Below are 19,709 nucleotides of genomic sequence, written 5' to 3'. Positions count from 1 at the left end.
AGGAATGAACGAGAGAAGAAGAGACTAAGACGAGAAAAAAGAGAGAGAGACTAAGAAAGGAGAGAGAAAGAGGGAGAAAGGAGGAGGAAAGATAAGACGGAGAGAGAGAAAGAGAGAGAGAGAGAGGAGATAGAGAGAGCGAAGAGAAGAAAGAGAGATCAAGAAAGAGATTGAGAAAGGAGTGAGAGAGAATAAGGGAGAAAAAAGAGAGAGAGATAAGAAAAAGAAGGAGGACAGAAAGAAGAGGGAGAAAGAGAAGAAAGGAGATAAAGGAGATAGAAGAGAGAAAGAGAGAGAAAGGAAGAGAAGGAGGAAAGAGAAGAGAAGAAGAAAAGGAGAGAGAGAATAAGAGAGGAGAGAGAAAAGGTAGAAGTCAATGACGGCGAGGGAGGGAGTGCGAACGCGGAATGGAGTGATAAAAAGAGGAGAAGGAGAAAGGAATGAACGAGAGAAGAAGAGACTAAGACGAGAAAAGAGAGATAGAGACTAAGAAAGGAGAGAGAGGAGGAAAGGGAGAAAGGAGTGACGGTGAGCGGATAAGACGGAGAGAAAGAGTAGAAAGGAGTGACAGAGAGAATAAGACGAGAGAAAGGAGTGATAGAGAGAAAAGAGAGATGGAGAAAGGAATAACAGAGGAGAAAGGAGTGATAGATAAAGAAAAGAGATCGATAAGGAGTGATAGACTAAGAGAGCAGAAGGAGTGATAGAGAGAGCAGATAGAGGAGAGAAAGAACGAGAAAGGACAAAGGAGTGATAGAGAGAAAAGAGATTGAGAAAGGAGTGACAGGAGAAAGAAGGGAAAGAGAAGAGAAGCGAGGAGGATAAAGAGATAGACTAAGAAAGGAGAGAGGGGACTGATGGAAAGAATAAGAGGAGGAGAGAGAGAATAAGAGAGGAGAGGAGGAGAGAAAAGGTAGAAATCAATGACGGCGAGGGAGGGAGTGTGAACGCAGAATGGAGTGATAAAAAGAGGAGGAGAAAGGAATGAACGAGAGAAGAAGAGACTAAGACGAGAAAAAAGAGAGGAGAAGAGAGAGGAAGAGGGAGAAAGAAGAGATGAGACGAGTGACGGATAGAGACGAGAGAAGAGTAGAAAGAAGAGACTGAGAATAAGAGAAAGGAGTGGATGGAGAGACATGGAGAGAGAGAGAAAGGAGATGATGGAGAGACTAAGAGAGGAGAAAGGAGTGATGGAGAGACTAAGAGAGAGAAAGGAGTGATGGAGAGACTAAGAGAGAAGAGAAAGAGAAGAGAGGGAGTGATGAGAGAGAATAAGAAAGAGTGATGGAGAGACGAAAGGAGTGATGGAGAGACAAAAGAGAAGGAGTGATGGAGGAGAGAGAAAGGATGATGGAGAGAGAGAGATGAAGAAGGAGTGATGGAGAGAAGAGGAGAAAGGAGGATGAGAGAGAGAAAGAGAGAGAGGAGAAAGGAGTGATGGAGAGACTAAGAGAGGAGAAAGGAGTGATGGAGAGACAAAGAAAGGAGTGATGGAGAGACAAGAGAGGAGAAAGGAGTGATGGAGAGACAAAGAGAGGAGAAAGGAGTGATGGAGAGACAAGAGAGAGAGAGAAGGAGTGATGGAGAGACTAAGAAAGGAGTGATGGAGAGACAGAGGAGAAAGGAGGATGGAGAGAGTAAGAAAGGAGTGATGTGATGGAGAGACTAAGAGAGGAGAAAGGAGTGATGGAGAGACTAAGAAAGGAGTGATGGAGAGACAAAGAGAGAGAAAGGAGTGATGGAGAGACAGAGGAGAAAGGAGTGATGGAGAGACTAAGAGAGGAGAAAGGAGTGATGGAGAGACTAAGAGAGGAGAAAGGAGTGATGGAGAGACAAAGAGAGGAAGAAAGGAGTGATGGAGAGACAAAGAAAGGAGTGATGGAGAGACTAAGAGAGAGAAAGGAGTGATGGAGAGACTAAGAAGAGGTGATGGAGAGACTAAGAGGAGAAAGGAGTGATGATGGAGAGAAAAGGAGGAGAGAAAAGAGGGATGGAGAGACTAAGAGAGGAGAAAGGAGTGATGGAGAGACTGAGTGATGAGAGACTAAGAAAGGAGTGATGGAGAGACTAAAGAGGAGAAAGGAGTGATGGAGAGACTAAGAGAGGAGAGAAAGGAGTGATGGAGAGACTAAGAGAGGAGAAAGGAGTGATGGAGAGACTAGAGAGGAGAAAGGAGTGATGGAGAGACTTAAAGAGGAGAAAGGAGTGATGGAGAGACTAAGAGAGGAGAAAGGAATGATGGAGAGAGAAAAGAGAGTGAGAGCTTGAGGAGCCTTGTCTTGTGTTTTTCTGCGTGTGAATAAAACCGTAGTGTTGTTGTTGTTGTTGTTGTTGTCGTCTCTGGTGCGGCGTTTTAACTCTCTGTGGAGTGAAATAAACAGTGGGGTTAAAACGTTCTCTGATCTGAAAAACTCTGCTCCACACTTCATTACAGCACAGTTAATTTACAGTCAAACACAAATGTAGAGTATTTCTTTGCTCTGGTATCTGTACTTTTATTGAAGCAACAACATTATGTACTGTATTTTTTGGACTAAAAGTCGCACCAGCCAAAAAATGCGTAAAGAAAAATAAAAAAAAATATATAAGTGGCACTTTTTGGGTGAATTTTATTAGAAGTTTTTATTGTTTCGTTTTTCAATATAAAACCAAAAATAAGAAAATGGAAAAACAACAGGTTTCTTCATTATTTGTCTCCAAAACCAAAATGTAAAAAAAAAAAAAAATAAAACGTTTCGCGATTTCATGAGACTTAAACTGTGATGCCGGACTGAACCAGAACTGAACCAGGTCCGGGACCAGAACGGAACCAGACCAGGACCAGACCCTGATTGAGACCAAGCCCAGAATCAGGACCAAGCAGACTGGGAACCTGGAGACCGGACTGAGACCAGGACCAGACAGGACCAGACCATGATTGAGACTGGACTAAGACCGGGACTGGACCAGGACAGACCATGATTGAGCACTGGGACTAAGACCAGACCAGACCAGGACCAGACCATGATTGAGACTGGGACTGAGACCGGGACTGAGACCAGGACCAGAGACAGGACCAGACCTGGACTAAGACGGGACTGAGACCAGGACCAGACCAGACCAGACCACTGAGACTGAGGAGGACTAAGACCGGGACTAGAAGACCAGACCAGAGACTGGGACTGAGGGACTGAGACCGGGACCAGGGGACTGAAGACCGGACTGAACTGAGACCAGGACCAGACCAGGACCAGACCAGAGGACTGGACTGGACCGCGGACCAGGGACCCGACTGAGACCTGGACCGGACCTGAGACCGGACCAGAGACTGGAGAACTGGACTAAGACCGGGACTGAGACCGGGACTGAGACCGGGACCAGGACCGGGACTGAGACCAGGACCAAACCAAGACCAGACCATGATTGAGACCATGATTGAGATCAGGACCAGACCGGGGGCTGAAAACGGTAAATTTAGTCTTGCTTTAGTCCTGTTTTAATCCTGGTACAGTCCTGGTTTAGTCCTGGTACAGTCCTGGTTTAGTCCTGGTTTAGTCCTGGTTCAGTCCGTTATCCGTTTTTTCCATTTTTCATTTAAACACAAAAATCAAAAACTGAAAAAAACAAATCATTATTTCCTTTTTCATTTTGTTTTTGGAGACAAATAATGAAAAAAATTGTAGTTTTTTTTGGTTTTTTTGTTGGTTTTATTTTGAAAAACAAACGAACGAATGACACACGGATTTTTATTAGATCTCAAAAACTGCGCTAAACACTTTTACTTTTTAACTTACATTTTTAATCGTTTTACCTCCGTAGTTTTTTTCCCGTGATACTTTTACTCGTCTGTATCTGTACTTTTACTTAAAGGTTGTATGGAGGATCTTTTTTTGTTTCAAACTGTCAGTCAAAGATTAAAACACCGTTACAGAGACGCAGCAGCTTTGTAATTATGATGACCAAAAAACAAAAAGAACAAATCTGTAAACTGTGGACGTGTTGAGGCCAGATAAACATCAGCCAATAGAAAACGAGGCTCCCTCATTTTCTATTGGCTGTTAGGTCGTCAATCAAACTCCCTAGTGTAACTGACTCGTCGGAGCGCGGGGATTACGTGGTTTACGCGGCGGTTCTTCGAGGCTTTTTCGAACTGTCGCTTCCTCGCATTTCGCGCAAAGTTTGTCCGACGGCGGACGAGAATCCACGACCGGTTCGCCGCGAAAGAAAGTCCGTTTTTGAGGTCGCTGAAAGAAGAAGAGAAGGGGAAAAGGAGCGAAGCCGAACCGAGGTGATTCTTGGAGATCTCGTCCAGCGATGGCGCGACCGAAGCAGACGAAGGGTCTAAAAACTGACGCGTCGGTCGCTGAATTACTTCTAGACGGGAAACTTCAACAGTAATTCTGAACGCGCACGAGGACTGTCGCTGTATTTATCTTCTTCCCTTAAAAAAATCCTCTATACAACCTTTAAATAACAAAACTGCGTTCTTCTTCCAGCGGTTTTAGAAACACTCCGGTGCCTGATTGTTGGTTTTGTGCGGTTTTGAGCGTCAGATGTGTCGGGGTTTGTACTTCTTTCGTGCCTCTGCAGTGGTGCTCGCCGCTGGTCTGCAGTCAGTGTGTGGGAATAACTCACCTCCAGCTCCAGCGCCTCACGTCCTGTACCTCGTCTCATGTATTTATAGTATCACATGTGTACGGCGGGCGTGTCTCTGTGTGGGCACGCGGAGATAAAAAGGACAAAGAATACTCCAGCGTGAACCGTGTGTTTGTGGGTTTGGATTCTTACGGCTGAAGTAGTATTTGGAAGTGAAGTACTGTATGTGGGACTGGAAATGTGAAATATGTACAAAATGACAAAACAAAACAAATAAAAAAACAACTTTCTTTTACAATAATTACTATTTTGAGTTATCGTTAATATCTGAAAGCTCAAACAATAGGTTTTGGGCTCAGTGTTTATTGTGTGGAGCTTTTTGTTGTTTTTGTTGTTCAGTCGTCCCTCGTTTATCGCGGGGGTTAAATTTGTGAAGTAGTCGACGTTATTTTTTACAATGATTCTATCTGTTTTAAGTCTGTAAAACCCCTCAGCACAAACTTTATACACGTTTCTCACACAGGACAGTGACAAACCTTTTTACATCCTCCTTAAAACTTATTTCTGCTGTCGTCCTTTTATTATTTTCCTCCTTCTTTATGTTTAGTCCTGGTTTAGTCCTGGTTTTATTAGTCCTGGTTTAGTCCTGGTTTAGTCCTGGTTTAGTCCTGGTTTTAGTCCTGGTTTAGTCCTGGTTTAGTCCTGGTTTAGACCTGGTTTACCTGGAGACCTGGTTCAGTCCTGGTTTAGTCCTGGTTAGTCCTGGGTTTAGTCTGGTTAGTCCTGGTTTTAGTCCTGGGTTCAGTCCTGGTTCAGTCCTGGTTGAGACCTGGTTTAGTCCTGGCTTGGGGTCCTGGTTTAGACCTGGTTTTTAGTCCTGGTTTATACCTGGGTTAGACCTGGTTTAGACCTGGTTTGAGTCCTGGTTTAGACCTGACCTGGTTTAGTCCTGGTTTAGTCCTGGTTTAGTCCAGTCCTGGTTCAGTCCTGGTTCAGTCCTGGTTCAGTTTTAGTCCTGGTTTAGTCCCTGGTTTCAGTCCTGGTTTAGTCCTGGTTTAGTCTGGTTTAAGTCCTGGTTCAGTCCTGGTTCAGTCCTGGTTTCAGTCCTGGTTCAGTCCTGGTTCAGTCCTGGTTTCAGTCCTGGTTTACCTGGTTCAGTCCTGGTTCAGTCCTGGTTCAGTCCTGGTTTCTGTAGCTTTAGTCCTGGTTTAGTCCTGGTTCAGTCCTGGTTCAGACTGGTTAGTCCTGGTTCAGTCCTGGTTCACCTGGTCCTGGTTTAGTCCTGGTTTAGTCCTGGTTCAGTTCTGACACAAACACAAATTCGAAAACTGAAAAACCGAATCATTATCTGTTTTTTTTGTTTTTGTTTTTTCCATTTAGATTTTGGAGACAAATAATGAAGAAAACAGAATAAATCGTTGTTCTCTGAGTTAAATATTTCTTTTTTTTTTTTGGTGTATTATTTCCCTCCCCGCCTCTCGATCGTCGTCCGTGTGACTGCTGCGACTTCGCCCGGCGCTTCATAAATCACACGGACGTATGAGTTTTTGCTGATGTGTAGATAAGCGGACGGTGGAGGGGGTCACATGACACGCCCCCTCGCCGCTCGTAGGAAGTGTGCCTGCAGTAGATAAACCTGCGTGTGCTGCGCCGCCGATAACACCAACGCTAATGTGGGCAGGTGCTGCTCCAACCACAACGCAGCACAACCGCCGTCCCCCCCCCCGTCCCCCCCCCCCCCCCGCGAGTGTGTGTGTTTGTGACTTATGGATGTACGACTGAAGCCTGGGCCGTACGGAGTAAAAAAATATATATATCGATATGTTTAAAAGAAAAATAACTCCTCAAAAAGTACTTCAAAAATAAATCTGACAAATTCCACAATGTCTTGGCCTGGTTTAGACCTGGTTTAGTCCTGGTTCAGTCCTGGTATAGACCTGGTTTAGACTTGGTTTAGTTCTGGTTTAGGCCTAGTTTAGACTTGGTTTAGTCCTAGGTTAGATCTGTTTTAGTCCTAGTTTAGACCTGGTTTAGTCCTGGTTTAGTCCTGATTTAGACCTTGTTTAGGCCTGGTTTAGTTCTGGTTTAGTCCTGGTTTAGTCCTAGTTTAGTCCTGGTTTAGTCCTAGTTTAGATCTGTTTTAGTCCTAGTTTAGACCTGGTTTAGGCCTGGTTTACACCTGATTTAGACCTGGTTCAGTTCTGGTTTAGTCCTGGTTTAGGCCTGGTTTAGTCTAGTTTAGGCCTGGTTTAGTCCTGGTTTAATCCTGGTTTAATCCTGGTTTAGTTCTGTTTTAGTCCTGGTTTAGACCTGGTTTTGTCCTGGTTTAGACCTGGTTCAGTCCTGGTTTAGTCCTGGTTCAGTCCTGGTTTAGTCCTGGTTTAGTCCTGGTTCAGTCCTGGTTTAGGCCTAGTTTAGACCTGGTTTAGGCCTGGTTTAGTTCTGGTTTAATCCTGGTTTAGACTTGGTTTAGTTCTGGTTTAGATCTATTTTAGTCCTAGTTTAGACCTTGTTTACACCTGATTTTGACCTGGTTCAGTCCTGGTTCAGTCCTGGTTTAGTCCTGGTTTAATCCTGGTTTAGTTCTGTTTTAGTCCTGATTTAGACCTGGTTTGGACCTAGTTTAGGCCTGGTTTAGACCTGGTTTAGGCCTGGTTTAGTTCTGGTTTAATCCTGGTTTAGACTTGGTTTAGTTCTGGTTTAGATCTATTTTAGTCCTAGTTTAGACCTTGTTTACACACCTGGTTCAGTCCTGATTTAGACCTGGTTTAGTCCTGGTTTAGTCCTGGTTTAGTCCTGGTTTAGTCCTGGTGTGTGTTTGTGACTTATGGATGTACGACTGAAGCCTGGGCCGTACGGAGTAAAAAATATATATATATATCGATATGTTTAAAAGAAAAATAACTCCTCAAAAAGTACTTCAAAAATAAATCTGTGAAATTCCACAATGTCTTGTTTAGCCTGGTTTAGACCTTGTTTAGTTCTGGTTTAGTCCTGGTATAGACCTGGTTTAGACTGGTTTTGGTTTAGACTGGTTTAGTCCTGGTTTAGTCCTGATTTAGACCTTGTTTAGGCCTGGTTTAGTCCTGGTTTAGTCCTAGTTTAGTCCTGGTTTAGTCCTAGTTTAGATCTGTTTTAGTCCTAGTTTAGGCCTGGTTTACACCTGATTTAGACCTGGTTTTAGTTCTGGTTTAATCCTGGTTTAGTTCTGTTTTAGTCCTAGTTTAGACCTGGTTTGGGTTTAGCTAGGTGGTTTACCTGGTTTAGTCCTGGTTTAGTCTGGTTTAGTCCTGGTTTAGTCCTGGTTTAGATCTGGTTTAGTCCTGGTTCAGTCCTGGTTTAGTCCTGGTTTAGACCTGGTTTTAGTCCTGGTTTAGACCTGGTTTAGTCCTGGTTTAGTCCTGGTTTAGATCTGGTTCAGTCCTGGTTTAAACCTGGTTTAGTCCTGGTTTAGTCCTGGTTTAGATCTGGTTTAGTCCTGGTTCAGTCCTGGTTTAGTCCTGGTTTAAACCTGGTTTAGACCTGGTTTAGTCCTGGTTTAGTCCTGGTTTAGATCTGGTTTAGTCCTGGTTCAGTCCTGGTTCAGTCCTGGTTTAGTCCTGGTTTAGACCTGGTTTAGACCTGGTTTAGTCCTGGTTTAGACCTGGTTTAGTCCTGGTTCAGTCCTGGTTTAGTCCTGGTTTAGACCTGGTTTAGACCTGGTTTAGTCCTGGTTTAGACCTGGTTTAGAACTGGTTTTAGACCTGGTTTAGACCTGGTTTAGTCCTGGTTTAGACCTGAGAGACACCTGTCAGGTCTAAACCAGGACTGAACCAGGACTAAACTAGGTCTAAACCAGGCCTGAACCATGATATGACTAAAGCAGGACTAAACCTGGACTAAACCTGGACTAAACCAGGACTATACCAGGTCTAAACCAGGTCTAAACCTGGACTAAACCGTTTTCAGTCCCGGTCTGGTTCTTGTCTGGTCCCGAACCTGTTTTGTTTTGTTTTTTTCCCTTATTTCATGTTCAGGCTCGGTGTCGTTCACATTAGGTCGATCTGATCTGCGAACAATAACTCGGATGTCGTGTTTTTGTGTTTTTTGTGTGTTTTGTGTGTTTTTGTGTGTTTTGTGTGTGTTTTGTGTGTTTTGTGTGTTTTGTGTGTTTTGTGCTCCGCGCTTCTATAAACTCCACACACGCAGACGACCTTGTCTGTCTGAGGAGCTTCTTCCATCGGAAAGACGCGAGAAAAGTCTGTGTTTCAAACTTTGTGCGTCGACAACTCGAGCAGATCAACTGTGAACTCGATTCTACCTGATTTTACCGACTTAAAAATGTGGAGAAAAACAAATAATCCAACATAAACGGTTTGAAGTGGTCCAGAGTTATTTATTCTTCAATCCGTGTGTCGTTTGTTTGTTTTTCAAAATAAAACTGAAAATAAGAAAATGAATAATGATTAGAGTTTTTGGTTTTGTGTTTAAATGAAAAATGGAAAAAAAAGTAGATAAAGAACGTTTCCCGTTTATGTGACTTGAACTGTGATGCCGGACTGAACTAGGACTAAACCAGGACTAAAACCAGGACTAAAACAGGACTAAAACAGGACTGAACCAGGACTAAACCAGGACTAAAACAGGACTAAACCAGGACTGAACCAGGACTGAACTAGGACTAAAACAGGACTGAACCAGGACTAAAACAGGACTGAACTAGGACTAAAACAGGACTGAACCAGGACTAAACCAGGACTGAACCAGGACTAAACCAGGACTAAAACAGGACTGAACCAGGACTAAACCAGGACTGAACCAGGACTAAACCAGGACTAAAACAGGACTGAACTGAACCAGGTCTAAAACAGGACTGAACCAGGTCTAAACCGGGTCCAAACCAGGACCAAACCAGGACTAAACCAGGACTTAAACAGGACTGAACCAGGACTAAACCGGGTCCAAACCAGGACTAAACCAGGACTAAAACAGGACTAAACCAGGACTGAACCAGGTCTAAACTGGGTCTAAACCAGGACTAAACCAGGACTGACCCAGGACTAAACCAGGACTAAAAGAGGACTAAACCAGGACTAAACCAGGACTAAGACAGGTCTAAGGCAGGACTGAACCAGGACTGAACCAGGACTAAAACAGGACTGAACCAGGACTAAACAGGACTTAACCAGGTCTAAACTGGGTCCAAACCAGGACTAAACCAGGACTGAACCAGGTCTAAACCGGGTCCAAACCAGGACTAAACCAGGACTAAAACAGGACTAAACCAGGACTGAACCAGGTCTAAACTGGGTCTAAACCAGGACTAAACCAGGACTGACCCAGGACTAAACCAGGACTAAAAGAGGACTAAACCAGGACTGAAACAGGTCTAAAACCAGGTCTAAACCAGGACTGAACCAGGACTAAAAACAGGACTGAACCAGGACTGAAAAAGGACTAAACCAGGACTAAACCAGGACTAAGACAGGTCTAAGGCAGGACTGAACCAGGACTGAACCAGGACTAAAACAGGACTTAACCAGGTCTAAACCGGGTCCAAACCAGGACTGAACCAGGTCTAAACCAGGACTAAACCAGGACTGAACCAGGCCTGCACCAGGACTAAACCAGGACTGAACCAGGACTAAAACAGGTCTAAAACAGGACTGACCCAGGACTAAACCAGGTCTAAAACAGGACTAAACCAGGACTAAACCAGGACTGCACCAGGATTAAAACAGGTCTAAAACAGGACTGAACCAGGATTAAAATAGGACTGAACCAGGTCTAAACCAGGCCTAAAATAGGACTAAAACAGGACTGGACCAGGACTAAACCAGGACTGAACCAGGTCTAAACCAGGACTGAACCAGGACTAAACCAGGTCTAAACCAGGACTGAACCAGACCAGAGCCTCTCACCAATTCAGTTTTTATTCACAGTGGATCATAAGTCGCAGGAAACGCCCAAACCGTGAAAAAAAGTGCGACTTCACGCGACTTTCTGGACGTGAATCCTTCGACGAAAACATAAACCTCAAATTCTAATCCCGGTGCTCGTTTGAACAAACAGTACTCAGTTATTTCTTTGAGACCGTTGCTCCGTCTGTGGCCCGAGCGCACACACACACACACACACACACACACACACACACACACACACACACTTTCACATGATTCTAGTGTGTGTGCGCTGACCCACTCTGCTCCTCTTGTGCCTCCGCAGAGTAAGCTGGTGATGGAGGGCTTCCGCAGTCTGAAGGAGGGCGAGCCTCTGGAGTTCTCCTACAAGAAGTCCTCCAAAGGTCTGGAGTCTCTGCGGGTGACGGGCCCCGGAGGAGGGCCGTGCTCGGGCAGCGAGAGGAGGCCCAAAGGAAAGATGCCCGTGCACAAGCGCAAACCAAAGGGAGACCGGTGAGTGACGGACGACGACGACGAACCACGTACATGTTGTGTGTGTTTATAATGTGGTTTCTTCTTCAAAAACATCCCAGGATTTGTATTTAGTTTCATTCACTTCAGGTATGTTTGAGTCATGTTAAGCTGTCGACCTAATTGAGCCTTTAACCAGTGTCGGGGAGTAACAGATTACATGTACTGGAGTATTCAGTTACAGTTACTGTTTCAGTGAGCGGTAATTGGATTACAGTTACTTTGTTGAAATAAATGGATTACACGGTGGGATTTACCTGTCCCCCCCCAACCAGGACTAAGCCCGGACTTAAACAGGACTAAAACAGGACTAAAAAAGGACTAAAACCAGGACTAAACTAGATCTAAACCAGATCTAAAACAGGTCTAAACCAAAACTAAACCAGGACTAAACCAGGTCTAAGATAGATCTAAACCAGGTCTAAAACCAGGTCTAAAACAGGTCTAAAACAAGGACTAAAACCAGGTCTAAACTAGATCTAAACCAGATCTAAACCAGGTCTAAACCAGGTCTAAACCAGGTCTAAACCAGGTTTAAACCAGGACTAAACCAGGTCTAAGATAGATCTAAACCAGGTCTAAACCAGGTCTAAACCAGGTCTAAACCAGGACTAACCCAGGACTAAACTCGATCTAAACCACATCTAAAACAGGTCTAAACCAGAACTAAACCAGGTCTAAGATAGATCTAAACCAGGTCTAAAACAGGTCTAAAACAGGTCTAAAACCAGGTCTAAAACCAGGTTTAAAACCAGGTCTAAACCAGGACTAAACCAGGTCTAAGATAGATCTAAACCAGGTCTAAACCAGGTCTAAGATAGATCTAAACCAGGTCTAAACCAGGTCTAAACCAGGACTAACCCAGGACTAAACTCGATCTAAACCACATCTAAAACAGGTCTAAACCAGAACTAAACCAGGTCTAAGATAGATCTAAACCAGGTCTAAAACCAGGTCTAAAACAGGTCTAAAACCAGGACTAAAACAGGTCTTTATAATGTGGTTTCTTCTTCAAAAACATCCCAGGATTTGTATTTAGTTTCATTCACTTCAAGTATGTTTGAGTCATGTTAAGCTGTCGACCTAATTGAGCCTTTAACCAGTGTTGGGGAGTAACAGATTACATGTACTGGAGTTACATAATCAGAGTACAAATTATGAGTAACTGTATTCAGTTACAGTTACTGTTTCAGTGAGTGGTAATTGGATTACAGTTACTTTGTTGAAATAAATGGATTACACGGCGGGATTTACCTGCCCCCCCCAACCAGGACTAAGCCCGGACTTAAACAGGACTAAAACAGGACTAAAAAAGGACTAACCCAGGACTAAACTAGATCTAAACCAGATCTAAAACAGGTCTAAACCAGAACTAAACCAGAACTAAACCAGGACTAAACCAGGACTAAACCAGGTCTAAACCAGGTCTAAACCAGGTCTAAAACCAGGTCTAAACCAGGACTAACCCAGGACTAAACTAGATCTAAACCAGATCTAAAACAGGTCTAAACCAGAACTAAACCAGGACTAAACCAGGTCTAAGATAGATCTAAACCAGGTCTAAAACCAGGTCTAAAACAGGTCTAAACCAGGTCTAAACCAGGTCTAAACCAGGATTAAACCAGGTCTAAACCAGGTCTAAACCAGGTCTAAACCAGGTCTAAACCAGGACTAAACCAGGTCTAAGATAGATCTAAACCAGGTCTAAACCAGGTCTAAAACCAGGTCTAAAACCAGGTCTAAACCAGGTCTAAACCAGGTCTAAACCAGAACTAAACCAGGTCTAAGATAGATCTAAACCAGGTCTAAAACAGGTCTAAAACAGGTCTAAAACCAGGTCTAAAACCAGGTTTAAAACCAGGTCTAAACCAGGACTAAACCAGGTCTAAGATAGATCTAAACCAGGTCTAAACCAGGTCTAAGATAGATCTAAACCAGGTCTAAACCAGGTCTAAACCAGGTTTAAACCAGGACTAAACCAGGACTAAACCAGGTCTAAAACCAGGTCTAACCCAGGACTAAACTAGATCTAAACCAGATCTAAAACAGGTCTAAACCAGGTCTAAACCAGGTCTAAACCAGGTCTAAAACAGGTCTAAAACAGGTCTAAAACAGGTCTTTATAATGTGGTTTCTTCTTCAAAAACATCGCAGGATTTGTATTTAGTTTCATTCACTTCAAGTATGTTTGAGTCATGTTGTGTATTTGGTCTGAACGTTGTCCTGTTAAACGTCCTAATTGAGCCTTTAACCAGTGTAACAGATTACATGTACTAGAGTATTCAGTTACAGTTACTGTTTCAGTGAGTGGTAATTGGATTACAGTTACTTTGTTGAAATAAATGGATTACAGGGCGGGATTTACCTGCCCCCCCCCCCCCAACCAGGACTAAACCCGGACTTAAACAGGACTAAAACCAGGTCTAAACTAGATCTAAACCAGGACTAAACCCGGACTTAAACAGGACTAAAAAAGGACTAAAACCAGGTCTAAACCAGGACTAACCCAGGACTAAACTAGATCTAAACCAGATCTAAAACAGGTCTAAACCAGAACTAAACCAGGACTAAACCAGGTCTAAGATAGATCTAAACCAGGTCTAAAACCAGATCTAAACCAGGTCTAAAACCAGGTCTAAAACCAGGTCTAAAACCAGGATTAAACCAGGTCTAAGATAGATCTAAACCAGGTCTAAAACCAGGTCTAAAACCAGGACTAAAACCAGGTCTAAAACCAGGTCTAAACCAGGTCTAAACCAGGTCTAAACCAGGTCTAAACCAGAACTAAACCAGGACTAAACCAGGTCTAAGATAGATCTAAACCAGGTCTAAATCCAGGACTAAAACCAGGTCTAAACCAGATCTAAAACAGGTCTAAAACCAGGTCTAAAACCAGGTCTAAAACCAGGTCTAAACCAGGACTAAACCAGGTCTAAGATAGATCTAAACCAGGTCTAAACCAGGTCTAAGATAGATCTAAACCAGGTCTAAAACCAGGTCTAAAACCAGGTCTAAACCAGGACTAACCCAGGACTAAACTAGATCTAAACCAGATCTAAAACAGGTCTAAACCAGAACTAAACCAGGACTAAACCAGGTCTAAGATAGATCTAAACCAGGTCTAAAACCAGATCTAAACCAGGTCTAAAACAGGTCTAAAACCAGGTCTAAACCAGGACTAACCCAGGACTAAACTAGATCTAAACTAGATCTAAAACAGGTCTAAAACCAGGTCTAAACCAGGACTAACCCAGGACTAAACTAGATCTAAACCAGATCTAAAACAGGTCTAAACCAGAACTAAACCAGGACTAAACCAGGTCTAAGATAGATCTAAACCAGGTCTAAACCAGGTCTAAACCAGGTCTAAGAACATGAGAAACGCAGGAGCCCCTCACTGTTCCTTTATGCGGCGCGTAGAAAAAGGCGTAGTATGGAGCTGTAGGCGATGTTAATGGCGTACACACACACACATACACACACACATACACATACACACACACACATACACACACACACACACACACACACACACACACACACACATACACACACACACACACACACACACATACACACACACACACACACACACACACACACACACATACACATACACACACACACAGACACACACACACACATACACATACACATACACACACACACACACACACACACACATACACACACATACACACACACACACACACACACACACACACACACACACACACACACACACACACACACACACACATACACACACACACACACACACACACACACACACTCATACACACATTGTAATTCGATAAATTGTGATGGTCCACGATATTGTTACATCCCTAATAACAAAGTGTTTGGGTTTTTTTGAGCACAAGCACTTTTTTTTATTAGTTCTTATCTTCATTTTTGTTTTTAAGAGCCTATATTTATTTCCAATGTGAAAGTTTTGCGTAAATTATCAATAACAAACAGGGATGTAACGATATCAGAGAGGCTTTTGACGATACGATATCACGATATTTTGGTTCTTGTTACACCCCTAAGAACAAAGTGTTTTGTTTTTTTTGTTGAGAGAGAGAGAGTAATCAGACTACAACTACATGACAGAAAGAAACAGAAACAAAAAAGGAAGCGGCGTATGAACATGTTTCATTTACAGTTTCATTTACGACTTACTGTAAATATAAGAGACAAAATATGAATGAAAACAAACTAAATTTAGTGCATAAATCATTCATTCCAGAGCTCTACATCTTTCAAAACATAACGTTTTATACTTTTTTTTACGTTTTATTTTTTTAAGGCTTCTACAGTGTTGTTCCATAAACTAACCCCTCGAACAGATATACAGTCACTTTTTTTCTTACTTCTTATCTTCATTTTTGTTTTTAAGATGCCAGTTTTTTTGTTCTTTTCATTTATGGTCGTACAAACTAATAATATTGTTAACAATGCCACAAAGGTTTATTGTTTGATCGTACAAAAAATAAATAAATAAACCATAATGAGAATGAAAAACTGTAAGGATTTTCAACAAAATAGTTTCAATCGTCCAATATTGATCAAAAATAATGTTGATAATGATTTTTTTCCTTCTCACGAGAGTCCATTTTCTCCCTTTACCATCTGAATAATTCTTACATCACGAGGTTTATCCTGTGAAATCAGGTCAGTGTTTTATTATTATACAAACTCATATAATCGAGTTGAAATGATAAAGCTTATCAAAGTTTATTTTGGGATATTTTGTATAAATAAGTATATTTATTTTATTTTTTAAATACAGAGTTTGTAGAACAGCTGGATATATAGTGTATTTTGAATAAGTTTTTGTTTTTCTATGACTTATTTCATGTTCAAAGTCTGAATTTATTTTCATTTTGAAAGTTTTTGCGTAAATTATCAACAACAAATAAGGATCTAAAAACAACCAAATCTCACGGTACGATATTTTCATAATATAGATCTCATGGTACGATATTTATTGCAATATTTTGTGGAGGCTAAGAAAATTGTGAACATTAATTCAGAGAGCTAAGACTTAAAACTGCTCTTTCTTCATGTAGTTTGTACCAAAACGGAGACTTTTGACGATACGATATGACGATATTTTGGTTATTGTTACATTTCTAATAACATAGTTGGTTTTCTTGAAAGAGAAACGCTGAATATTCATCAAAATAATGTTGATAATGATTTTTTTCCTTCTCACAAGAGTCCATTTTCTCCCTTTACCATCTCAATAATTCTTACATCACGAGGTTTACCTGTGAAATTAGGTCAGTGTTTTTATTATTTGTCGCCGTAGAACATGAGAAACGCAGGAGCCCCTCGCTGTTCCTTTATGCGGCGCGTAGAAAAAGGCGTAGTATGGAGCTATAGGCGATGTTAATGGCGTACACACACACACACACACACACACACACACACAGACGCATACCGTACGCGTTGACCGGTGACATCTGAAACACGGCGAATCAATGCGCTCGCCCGGGAAACCTATATAATATGTACATGTGCGAGCGCGAGGTGAGCCGCTTGTGAGAGGCGCTGATCAGACCTATTCACTCTCGCCGCGGCTTCATGCTTGTTGCTATGGTTATGGCGCGGCGTAATATGGAATTCAATAGGGCACTTTGACTCGCCACCGCCGCTGTTTTAAATCAATCGGGCGCCTTAAGGTGAGGGGCGGGTCGGCGCGGCGGCGGACGGACGGAGGGACGGATGGGTGGACGGTGGACGGGGGGTGTGTGCGTTTCAATACCGCCGCTGTTTTGTGCAGCTCGGAAATCTGTGTCCGAGGGGGAGGAAAAAAAAAAAAAAAAAAAGGCTCGAGGAGGTTAGGTTCAGGTGATGTGGTGTTTTTAAGAGCGTAGACGACCTAAATAAGGCTTGATTTTATTCCTTTTTGGTTTTATTCTATTTTATTAACTTATTTATCGTAAAGAATTAAATTTTTTGTGTTATTTTCCAGTTTTTTTTGCTTTCTGGATGCTCGAGGAGGTTAGGTTCAGGTGATGTTGTGGTGTTTTGAAGACTGTAGACGACCTAAATAAAGCTTGATTTTATTCCTTTTTTGTTTATATTCTGTTTTATTAACTTATTTATTGTTAAGAATTGAAGCGATCGTGTCATTTTCTGTTTTTATTTGCTTTCTGGATGCGATTTTTATGGTTTTATTTTATCTGGATGCTCGGTTCAGGTGATGTTGTGATGTTTTTAAGAGCGTAGACAACCTAAATAAAGCTTGATTTTATTCCTTTTTTGTTTTATATTCTGTTTTATTAACTTATTTATTGTAAAGAATTGAATTTATTGAGTCATTTTCAGTTTTTTTTTACAGTTTCTGGATGTGATTTTTATGGTTTTATTTTAATCTGGATGCTCGAGGAGGTTAGGTTCAGGTGATGTTGTGGTGTTTTGAAGACTGTAGACGACCTAAATAAAGCTTGATTTTATTCCTTTTTTGTTTTTATTCTATTTGATTAACTTGTCTATTATATTAAATTGAAGTAATTGTGTCATTTTCTGTTTTTGTTTGCTTTCTGGATGAGATTTTTATTGTTCTTTGCTGTGTGTACCTTGTTTTTAAAAGTGCTTTATGAACAAAAACATATTATTATGATTATTATTAAGCATTAAAGGATGTATATTACACGCATTTCCTCATCAAAAACAGACCCAGAGTTGTGTTTTGTTTCATTCACATGTTTGAGACACTAACCAGGAGTGTCAAACTCAAATTGACAGAGGCCAAAATTAAAAACTGGGACTAAGTCTTGGGCCAAACTAAATATTTATTGAAATATTTCAACAACGTCTGCATGTTTTCTCTTCTTTGGAGATATGTAATGTTAAACCTTTTCTTATTAAAATAAATGTTTAATAATAGTTTTGCTTAAACATTGAATCCAGAACAAGCAGAATATAAAATAATAACAACATTTTAAATAAATAATGTCTCTATAGTCGATCTGTAGCCAGTGAGCAGCTCTAAAACATATTTGATATGATCTCACGGACCAAATATAATTATATCACGGGCCAAATTTAGCCCCCGGGCCTGACTTTGACATGTCTGACCTAAACCTTTCTTTCCTCAAAAAGAAAACACTGTTATATCCAAATTTCTCTGTACGATATTATCACGATATGCATCTCACTCTACAATATTTATTGTGCTATTTTGGCGAGAGGCTGATATAAATGTAGATAGGAAACTTTTTTGCTTTGACAATATTTTGGTGTGAATTATTTCTGTCATAATCCCAAGAATTTAAGGAAAAACATATTTCTTCATGTTGTTTGCGCTGAAATGAATCATGGGATATGTAGTTCCCGATGTTTATAAGTTGCTGCTACTATAAAACCATGTATTTAAGCAAAAAAAAAAATAATGTGATTCGATATATTATGACAGCCCACGATATTATTTTGAGACTTTTGCCGATACGATATCACGATATTTCAGTTATTGTTACATCTACATTACTATTTTCTGATCTGTATTAATAACATTTCCTCATCAAAAACAGAACCAGAGTTGTGTTTTGTTTCATTTACACATGTTTAACACAAACATTTCTTCTCTCAAAAAGAAAACAATATGCATCTCACGTATGATATTTATTGCAATATTTTGGCGAGAGGCTGAGATAATTGTAGATGAGACACTTTTTTGCTTTTAAAATACCTTGAGAAGATTTTGGTGTGAATTATTTCCGTCATAATCTCAAGAATTCAAGTAAAAAAGCATATTTCTTCATGTTGTCTGCGCTGAAATGAATCATGGGAAATGTAGTTCCCGATGTTTATAAGCTGTTGCTTCTATAAAACCGTGAATTTAAGCAAAGAAACTTGGATTATGATGTTATTGTGAGACTTTTGACGATACGATATCACGATATTTCAGTGATTGTTACATCTACGTTACTATTTTCTGATCTGTAATAATGCTGTTTCCTCATTACAAACAGACCTGGAGTTGTGTTTTGTTTTATTCTCACATTTTTAACACACAAACCTGCAGATTTACAGTGAGTTCTTCTCAAACGGAAAACATATAAAGTGCTCCACTGTGTTTTTTAAGCTCCATACACCTTCACTAGAATCATTTGGATCATTTTAACCCTGGAACTGTCGATTTCTTTGGAATAAAATCACTTCAGGACGTCACAAAGTGGAACAGAGCATTTCGAGCTTTGGAGATGTAGACAGACTAATAATAAAACGTTACTCAAACATGTGTGAATGAAACAAAACACAAGTCCGGGTCTGTTTTTGACGACGTAACAACATTCTAACATGACTTAAAGCTCACAAGAGTCCATTTTGCATAATACAGGGTCGTTAATTTACATTCTGCAAGCTGAAATACTGATCTAAAACGGGTTACGGGAGACATTTTATGCAACGTTTTTAACCAGGTTGTGCCCTTTTGAAGTTATATTTAGAGTAGGAGTCAGATATTAAAAGATGCTCAAACTAATATTGAAACTAGTGTGTACTGTACTACTGTTTTCAAATGGTCTTGGCTCAGATTTACCGTCGTTTTCACCGCCTCTGGTACAAGCCCACTGTGTTTCTTAATCAGCGGTACGTGCAGACGAATGCGCCGTGCTCGATTTTGACTGTCTGAAAACAAAACAAACACAACTACCGTAATTTCCGGACTACTGAGCGCACCTGAATATAAGCCGCATCAACTATACTTTAA

General features: G+C 41.2%; 1 protein-coding gene across 1 annotated transcript in view; it reads left to right on the top strand.

Annotated features, from left to right (window-relative positions):
* Nucleotides 1-19,709, top strand: part of lin28b (lin-28 homolog B (C. elegans)) — a 132,515-nt gene that overhangs the window by 91,047 nt on the left and 21,759 nt on the right. The window contains exon 3 of the mRNA XM_055149108.1: nucleotides 10,780-10,967. Within this exon, the coding sequence (XP_055005083.1) occupies nucleotides 10,780-10,967 (188 nt within the window). The remainder of the gene's footprint in view (nucleotides 1-10,779; nucleotides 10,968-19,709) is intronic.

The sequence above is a fragment of the Boleophthalmus pectinirostris genome, unplaced genomic scaffold (genome assembly GCF_026225935.1).
Source record: "Boleophthalmus pectinirostris isolate CB_2022bp ecotype Guang Dong unplaced genomic scaffold, ASM2622593v1 HiC_scaffold_13, whole genome shotgun sequence".
NCBI lineage: Eukaryota > Metazoa > Chordata > Actinopteri > Gobiiformes > Gobiidae > Boleophthalmus > Boleophthalmus pectinirostris.
This window is presented reverse-complemented; position numbering and strand designations above follow the sequence as displayed.